Source organism: Moschus berezovskii, chromosome X (genome assembly GCF_049115385.1).
Source record: "Moschus berezovskii isolate FMDL1 chromosome X, NW_MosBer_1.0, whole genome shotgun sequence".
Lineage (NCBI taxonomy): Eukaryota > Metazoa > Chordata > Mammalia > Artiodactyla > Moschidae > Moschus > Moschus berezovskii.
The window spans coordinates 96,246,864-96,255,769 of NC_142488.1; the positions used below are offsets into that span (position 1 = coordinate 96,246,864).

At 42.2% G+C, this 8,906-nt stretch overlaps 1 protein-coding gene across 1 annotated transcript; it reads right to left on the bottom strand.

Annotated features, from left to right (window-relative positions):
* Positions 1-4,416: 4,416 nt before the first annotated feature.
* LOC129564424 (protein BEX2-like) lies at positions 4,417-6,024 on the bottom strand. Its single transcript, XM_055438415.2, has 3 exons — positions 5,887-6,024; positions 5,389-5,466; positions 4,417-5,052 (listed from the first exon to the last, which is right to left on the bottom strand). Exon 3 carries the CDS (start codon positions 5,045-5,047, stop codon positions 4,661-4,663), a length of 387 nt encoding a protein of 128 aa, XP_055294390.1. The 5' UTR covers positions 5,048-5,052; positions 5,389-5,466; positions 5,887-6,024; the 3' UTR covers positions 4,417-4,660.
* Positions 6,025-8,906: the final 2,882 nt, after the last annotated feature.

Here is an 8,906-nt window from a genome sequence, read left to right on the forward strand (position 1 = left end):
CTTCCGTGATCAGCTTTCTTCATAGTCCAACTCTCACATCCATACATGACCACGGGAAAAACCATAGGCAGCATATATTTATGTCTTCCTTTTCTATACAGTCTGATAATATCTGCTTTATAATTGAGGTCTTTAGACCATTTACATTAAAGTGATTATTGGTATTGACATGTTTGAATTTTAATCAAGTATCTTGCCATTTGTTTCCATTTGTCCCATTTGCTCTTTTTTTCTCTTTCCTTCCAACATTTTCTTGTGTATTCTGAAGATTCCATTTTATCTATTTTGGTAATATACATTTTTAACATTTCAGAATCTACCTTCAAATGATATTAAGGTATAGAAAAAGAACTTTAAAATTGTGTACGCCTATTCCCCACCTCCTGGCCTTTGTACTACTATTGACATACATTTTACTCCTATATGTGTTGTAAATCCTATAATACATAGTAAGTTGGGGGCAATTTGAAGGCTTATATTGTTACCCCTCTCTCGGAGAACTTTTCCCTCCACTGTCTAATGTTCAGTAACTGAAAATTGTTGTTTTATATATTTTGTCCACATTTTCATTTTTTCAGTTATAGGGAAGTAAATCCAGTCCCTGTTACTCTATTTTCATTTGAAGCATAAATATGGCTTGATGTTTCAAATGATGGTTAATTTTTCAGGACTTGTTTCACTTCTAACCAGAGTGCATTTCATTTGTATCTGGACTTGCTGAAAGAGTCCAGTGTCTGTGCATTATTCTTGCTCTGCCTCCGGCTAGAAAATTCAAACTGCATAGCTTTCTTTGGTCACAAGGTGGCCCTTAAGTTTATTTTCTGAATTTCCTTCAATAGATTTTAATTTTTTAAGAAAAAAATCCAGCAATTATTTGTATTCAAATGTTAAATTATCTACATTATTACTTAAATTTTATTGAAATACATAAGGATTCAAACATGTATCCTTGTTGGTCATCTGCTGACAAACACTAAATCTATACTTAGTTTTTCATCCATCAGATATCTACTAGATATACATGATACACTAAAATTTCAATGACCCAATCCATATCTACATCTCAAGACTTTCTTGAACACCCTTTTCTTTGATAACAAAGGGCACACTCTCTAATCTCAGTCTTCTCTTTGCTAGATTTTTTAGGTATTTATGGGAAGAATTTGTCTATCCCTTTTGTGAAGAATGGCCACTGAGGGAAAAAAGGAAGCTCGCCACATAGAAATGATGTCAATAGGCAAATACAGCCAGGTCTTAGATATGGCCGTTCCCTTCAAGGGAACTTCATGTCCAGTTTCCATATTGTCTTTTGGTCACTTTCTGCTGGTTGTTTGTTGCCTGAGCATCTTACATGGAGCCTGACCACTCACATACTACACCATTAGATGCCCTTTCAGATCCAAACAGTCCATTAAGAGCTAAGGGAAGATGGTTAACAGAAAGCATTCTGTCCAGAGACTAGAATCCTGAAGTCATCCTTCACTGAGGTTGACAGAGCACCTTGGATCTACCTATATACAAAGAGACGTATAGTTTTGGGGGTATATGCATGTCTAACCTTCTATCAAAATATACTATAAATTCACTCACACATGAGCTTCCAATTTCTCTTCATGAAGGAAATGCTGAATATCCTTAGGCCAAGAAAGCCAGAATGCTTCTGTTTTCCATAGAAGTTGGTGCAAACATTGGCAATCAAGACTGCCAAGTCTAAGAGACTTCCCTGACAGTTCAGTGGTTAATACTCCGTGCTTCCACCACAACGGGTGTGGGTTCAATTCCTGGTTGGGGAAACTAAGACCCTGAATGTGGCATGGTGTGGCCAAAAAATACAGTTTAAAAAAAGAAGAAAAAGAGTGGGAAGTCTGATGGGCATAAGTCTCTCTGTTCATTTGTTTTCCTGTCTTTTCAACTTTAGCCTTTCTCTTTATAAATTTCTGTCTCGTATGAATATACTGAATATACCTTGTGTCTCAAGCACCTGGAGGAGGAAGGGCTTTGAAATTGATTAGGCATCTGATTCATGATGTCTGGGGTTTACTGTGTTACATGCCATTTTCACCTGCCTAGCCACTTTCCCCTTTGGATTTGTAAGTTCTAGTGTGATGCTATATTCTGGAGCAGAGGGGTATAGGTGTACATCTCTTTGTGTACAGGTAGATCCAAGGTGCCCTGTCAGCTTCAGAGAAGGATGAGTTTAGGATTCTAGTCTCTGGACAGAATGCTGTTAGCCACCTTCCCTTGGCTCTTAACAAAGTGTTTGGATCTGAATGGGCATCTACTTGTGTAGTATGTGAGTGGTTAGGCTCCATGTAAGAAGCTCAGGCAACAACCAACCAAACTTTCTCTATTAGGGCCAAATAAGTACGCAGGCTTTACAAGTGGGCCATACCATCTCTTCACAACTACTCACTTCTGCCACTGAAAGCCAAAACCAACCATAGATAATATATAAATTAAATAAATATGTCTGTATTCCAATAAAGCTTTATGGATACCAACATTTGAATTTCATACATATAATTTTTACATGTCACAAAATATTTTTTCATCCACTAAAAAATGTAAAATTTATTCTTAGCTCATTGGCCAAAAAAAATAAGGAGGCGGCTAGATTTGGCTCATGGGCTGTGGTTTGCCAACTTCTATTCTAGAATCCTAACTTCTAAGTTTATTTCCACAGAAGACTCTCTTCATACATAATATGTATTTCACCTACTTAGCACACTGTGGAGAAAGCAATGGCAACCCACTCCAGTGTTCTTGCCTTGAGAATCCCAGGGACGGGGGAGCCTGGTGGGCTACCATCTATGGGATCGCATAGAGTCGGACGTGACCGAAGCAACTTAGCAGCAGCAGCACACTGCACGGAAACTTCATTTTCTTTTGGGGCACTAGCCCAATAGCCCTCCAATCAATCTTCTCATAAAGATCTCCACATTTGGGTATCTACTGAATTCACTGACATGATCTCCTGGTATCTAACTCAATATTGTTGTTCAATCACTTAGTCATGTCCGACTCTTTGCGACCCCATGGACTCAATATAGGATAATTTTTTACTTTCATAGGTTTCACGAGGGTGATGTGAGGAGGGACTTTCTCAAATTGTTAAGTGAGCTCTTCCCTCACACATCTTGCATAGATTCTTGGGAAGGCACTTGGGAAATACAGGGTCTTTCCAGGAAGCATAACAGGGAGAAGGGATTTATGCAGAGTTTATAGAACAGAGTGAGGATTCAGTTCATTCGGAATTCCAGAGACATAGTAGGACTTTCTCACCTTAAGGACTCCTGAACATCAACAACCTGGGAAGGTGGCAATGGGGAACAACAGCAGAGGATTTACCCTTTACCTATTGAACTTGTTTGTGAGTACAGGGACAACTTGGCTTTGGGAACTTCCCTCAAATAACTGAAGGTAATATCTAAAGGGTTGGGTCATGCATCTTCCGGGCTTCCCTGGTGGCTCAGAGGTTAAAGCGTCTGCCTGCAATGCAGGAAACCTGAGTTCGATCCCTGGGTCGGGAAGATTCCCTGGAGAAGGAAATGGCAACCCACTCCAGTATTCTTGCCTGGAGAATCCCATGGATAGAGGAGCCTGGTGGTCTATAGTCCACAGGGTTGCAAAGAGTCGGACACGACTGAGCGACTTCACTTTCACGCATCTCCCAGTGGCAGTTAAGAGCTTAAAGAAAGCTTACAGACTTATTGCCTCATCAAGTGCACACGAAAGGCTTGGGGGGTAATTATTATATTCATCTTGCTGAGAAACATGATTTTTAAAGAGGTATGTCTCATCATTATTAGGTTTATACTTCTAAATAAGAGATTGAGGTAAGCTAAAAACAAAGATTTTGTGTCAAGTACTTAGAAGTGCTCACATTACTTTCATCAGGTGGTCAACAGGCTCCTTCCTTAATATGTATTGTTTTGAAAACAGAAAATGGAGGGAGTTCCCTGGCAGTCCAGTGGTTAGGACTTGGCACTTTCACTGCTGCAGCCCCAATTCAATCTATGGTCAGGGAATTAAGATCCCACAAGCTGCAAAACATAGCCAAAAAGAAAAAAATAAGTACATGGAGGGTGTAACATGTGGGTCACCAGGACCTCAAATCGTTAAAATGAGGATGCTCTCTGACAGTTCTAAATTGATAAATCTGATAGACAATGAACATGGCTTTCCATTTCTGTGAAAAACACAAGAAATTATCTGTGAATGTGATACTGAAAAGGTAAGATCTAGTACTCCAATCAGCATCATTTGGGAATTTTCCAATGCAGACAAACAAAAAAAGAGGGAGAAAATAGAGATAAGAAAATTAAAATTATTCATAGTTCTACCATAAAGAGATACTTTATGTATTCTTAGATGGTGTGTTCATATATAAAATATATACGATTTTAAGGAAAAAAATGCTTTTTTAAACTGCTTTATTAACTTCACAATATATAATGAACATTTCTCCATGCAACAGTTACAACTTTCCTGCTGACAGAAACTTACAGATTGGGTCAAAAACACAATATTCAATTAGAAGCTGGTAATAGGAAACGCGCAAGAAACAAGTTTAACACCAAAACATTTACAACAAAGGTAAGTCAAGAACATGTAAGTTTAGGAAGTAAGAGTCTCCTAACTTCAGGGAAAACATCAGGATTCAAGGCATAAGGCAAAACTCATCATGATGCTCATGGTAAGGGGGGTCAGTGCTAACTGCCCGCAGACTATGACTCAACTGCTTTTCCCTCAGCTTTTCCATCAGCTGCCTCACCTCCTCCCCAATCCTTTCCATATTCTCTTCTCTCATCCTCGCCTGTGGCTCTCCAAGCCTCTGAGTCACATCCCATCTATAATGCAGGATGGGCTGCCTAACACGGAGCCGCCTACGATTTCCTCTAGGTACATAATATTCACCAGCACCCGAAAGGAGGGCCATAGGTTCTCTTTTATTAGCATCTTGAACCTTTCCATCTTTTTTTTCATTCTCCTGGTTGGCATCTTCCATGGTGCGATTTTTTACTGCTTGTTCCTCTTTGGACGCCATTGCTCCTAGGAGACAAAAGACGCAACAAGGGGCTATTTTCTGGGTGGAATGATCAGCACCGAGGACAGAGGCCCTACTACGCACCTCTCAAGATTCCCAGTCCTGGTGGTCAAAGGCTTTTCAAATTTTCCTTTTCCCACCAGAGAGGCCTCCTACGCCCTCTAGGGGGCCCCCAGTCCGAGCACTGCCCCCCTCCCGCGCCCCAAACCCACCATTTTCCCTGCCGATCCAGGCCCAGGTCTCTGCAGACACCAAAATGGAGGACGGGGTTGCAGGGAGCATTTGGAGTCTTACGTTTTCCCCACGTTCCCCCCCACCGCCAAACTGTCCCTCGCACCGACCTGGGCCTATCCTTGCTGTCTCCTGCTCCTCCCGATTCTTGCTGCAAGTGCGCCGCCGCAAGACTTCGACTCGCAGACCTGCAGAGGGTCGGGGTGGGGGCAGGGGGCTGCTGCAGCCGGGCGCTCGGCCCCTTCCCCCAGCCACCCCAACCCAGTGTGCCCCGGTCCCACGCTCGGCCGCCCCCTTCCCAGCCCCCACACCCCGCAACGACCACCATTTTTTCTACCCGGAGAAGATCGGGGGTGGGGCGGGGCTGTGGGAAAAGCTCGCTACAGTGCGAGAGGCAGGTGTTCGCAAGGGTTGCCCCAAGGTCTCCCGGCCCGTCCCCCACCTCAGCCCCCGGCGAGGCCTGCCGCTTTCGGCGGCCAAATGGTGGGCCGCGGTGGGTGTGGGAGCTGCAGTCTCCAATCCGAGGCAACAGCACCCCCGAGGAAGGGTCCGCAGGCCGCGTCCGCTCGCCCACGCCACCTTTGCGGACCCCACTCCCGGTCCCTTACCTGCTCCGCTAGCGCCTGCCACTCCTGGGGGCCGCCCCGGCCCGCGCTCCCCTTAGTGCCAGGCGGAGCAGGTACCAAGAAGCGAGCGGGTGACAGTCAGGTCTGACGCAAGAGCTGGGCGTGCAAGACTCGGCGCCGCCCGGTCACGTGGGGCATGCGTCACCGCGGGAGGCCACACCCTCACCCCGCCCCTCCTACCCCGAGCGGGGGTATCACAGAGCCGGAGCCCGCGGGGACACCTTCCCTTGCACCCGACTCTTACCCACCCACCCCACCCACCGCCCGGCCTGGTGACACTTGTCCAGGAGCCGGCCTCAGAGCTCTCCTTTCTTCATGTGTTCCTGGGTCTTTCTCTTCTGGCGTCGGAAGGGCAGGACCTTCCCAGGGGGCCGATGGCCATGCGCACTTTTCTTCTGAGGATTTGCGTTTTCCCTCTTGTTCCCAGGACACTCCTTCCACCTGCTGTCTTTGCTTCCAGTCTCTCTTTTCCTCTACTAAAACGGATAGAAGAAATAGGTCTGGAAAAGAGCCTGGGAGTCTGGATTCTGAAAAATTCTTAATATCTCCGTTTTGTTCCCTTTATTTTAAACAAAAATGTGTACTTTTAAAAAAGGAAGTAAATCATTGTTTTTATTTGAAAAAAGGGTTAAAGTTTGGGGAAAAGAAGCCAAACACCTGTTTTTTCTGCTAAGTCGTTATATAAATATAGACTCTACAGGCAGCTACATTTTTAGAACTTGGAAAAGGACAGGGCAGCTGATGGTTCCTCTTGTGAGGGTCCCCTAGATTCATGAGGCCCTTCCATGAAGTGAGCCAATGAGTGTGTAGCACAGTAGAGCCTTGTTTGTTTTTCAGAACTAAAAGAACAGCAGAAACTTGGTCACAAATTTCTGATCCAAAAGGCAGTATGTCTGTTTGCAAATCGCATTAGCATGTTGATAAATTCCTGAGGCATCTACAATAAACCTACTATAGAACTAAGAATTTAATTTAGCAGACTTGTAGTTATAGATATACAGAAACTCAGTTGTGATACTGTATGCTAGCAATGAACAATTGGAATTGGGGTAAATTTACGAAAACATGAAGAAAACTTATACACTGAAAACTACAGAACACCACTGAAAAAAGCTAAAATCAAAATGAGTGTGAAGATAAACCATGGTCCTTGATCCAGACATTCAGTACTGTTAAGATATTAATTCTCTTTAAGTTGATTTATAAATTCAGTGCTTCCCTTGTAGCTCAGTTGGTAAAGAATCTGTCTGCAATGCAGGAGACCTGGCTTCCATTCCTGGATGGGGAAGATCCCCTGGAGAAGGAAATGGCAACCTACTCCAGTATTCTTACATGGAGAATCCCATGGACAGAGGAGCCTGATGGGCTACAGTCCACAGGGTGGCAAGAGTCAGACATGACTTAGCGACTAAACCACCGTAAATTTAGTACTGTCAGAATCATACTTGCAGCAGGCAACTTCATATAAATTGATAAACTTTGTTGTTGTTTAGTTGCTAAGTCCTGTCTGACTCTTTGCGACCCCATGGACTATAACCCACCAGGCACCTCTGTCCATGATGTTTCCCAGGCAAGAATGCTTGAGTGGCTTGCCATTTTCTTCTCCAAAATTGACAAACTTACCCTCCCCCCAAATTTATATGGAAACGCAAAGGGCCTAGAACAGGCAAAATAATTTTGAAAAGAAAAACACAAATCTGGAAAATTGCATTATCTAAGTTCCAGACTTACGATGTAATTGTACAGATAGTGGAGTATACAGACACTGGACTTACCAAAATTAAAAACTTCTATTCTTTGAAAGATATGGTTAAAAAATGAAATGGGAAGCTGGGAGAAAATATTTATAATATGTGTAACCAACAAAAGATTTGTATCCAGAAGATGTACAAAGAACTCAAATTTAAAAGTAAAAAGGTAGCAATGCAATTAAAAATGATCAAAATAAATAATATATGAAAAAATTTTAAAACCAAAGATCATCAGAATGAACAAAAATCTCACAAAAGTACATATACCAATTACCAATGAGCTCATGGAATGATGCTCAATCTCATTAATCATCAGGAAAATGTAAAAAAAAAATGCAGAATAAAATATCACCGAATGCTTATCAGAGTAGCTAAAATTTAAGTCTGACGATCTTAAGTATTTTTGAGGATATGGACAACTGGAATTCTCATTCATTGCTGGTAAGAAGTTCAATCACCTTGACAGATTTTAACAGTTTCTTGAAAAGTTAGACTTACACTTAACCATATGTCCTGGAAATTCCACTCTTAGGAATTTTCCCAAACAGAATTTAAAATATATTTCCTTGGAAAGACTTGCACAGGAATGCTTATAGCAATTCCATTTATGATAGCCCCTAAATGGATACAATCCAAAAGTCCATCAAGAAATGAATAAAAAATTGTGATGTATTCATGCATTAGAATACTTTGAAGCCATAGAAAGGGACAAAGTACTGGTACAAGCAATGACAGAGATGCATCTGAAAAAATATCATATGTAGGGAAAGTTACCAGATACAAAATAATGCATTCTGAATTATTCCATTTATATAAAGTTCTAGAAAAGGCAATATGTATTTAGGTCAAAAAGCAACAATTAGAACCGGACGTGGAACAATAGACTGGTTCCAATTGGGAAAAGAGTACGTCAAGACTGTATATTGTCACCCTGCTTATTTAACTTATATGCAGAGTACATCATGAGAAATGCCGGGCTGGATGAAGCATAAGCTGGAATCAAGACTGCCTAGAGAAATATCAGTAACCTCAGAGACACCACCCTTATGGCAGAAAGTAAAGAGGAACTAAAGAGCCTCTTGATGAAAGTGAAAGAGGAGAGTGAAAAATCTGGCTTAAAACTCAACATTCAGAAAACGAAGATCATGGCATCTGGTCCTATCACTTCATGGCAAATAGATGGGGAAACAATGGAAACCATGACAAACTTTATTTTCTTGGGCTCCAAAATCACTGCAGATGGTGACTGCA

Excerpts from the sequence above, each read along its gene's own strand:
- LOC129564424 (XM_055438415.2), bottom strand. The coding sequence starts at position 5,047 with ATGGCGTCCAAAGAGGAACAAGCAGTAAAAAATCGCACCATGGAAGAT.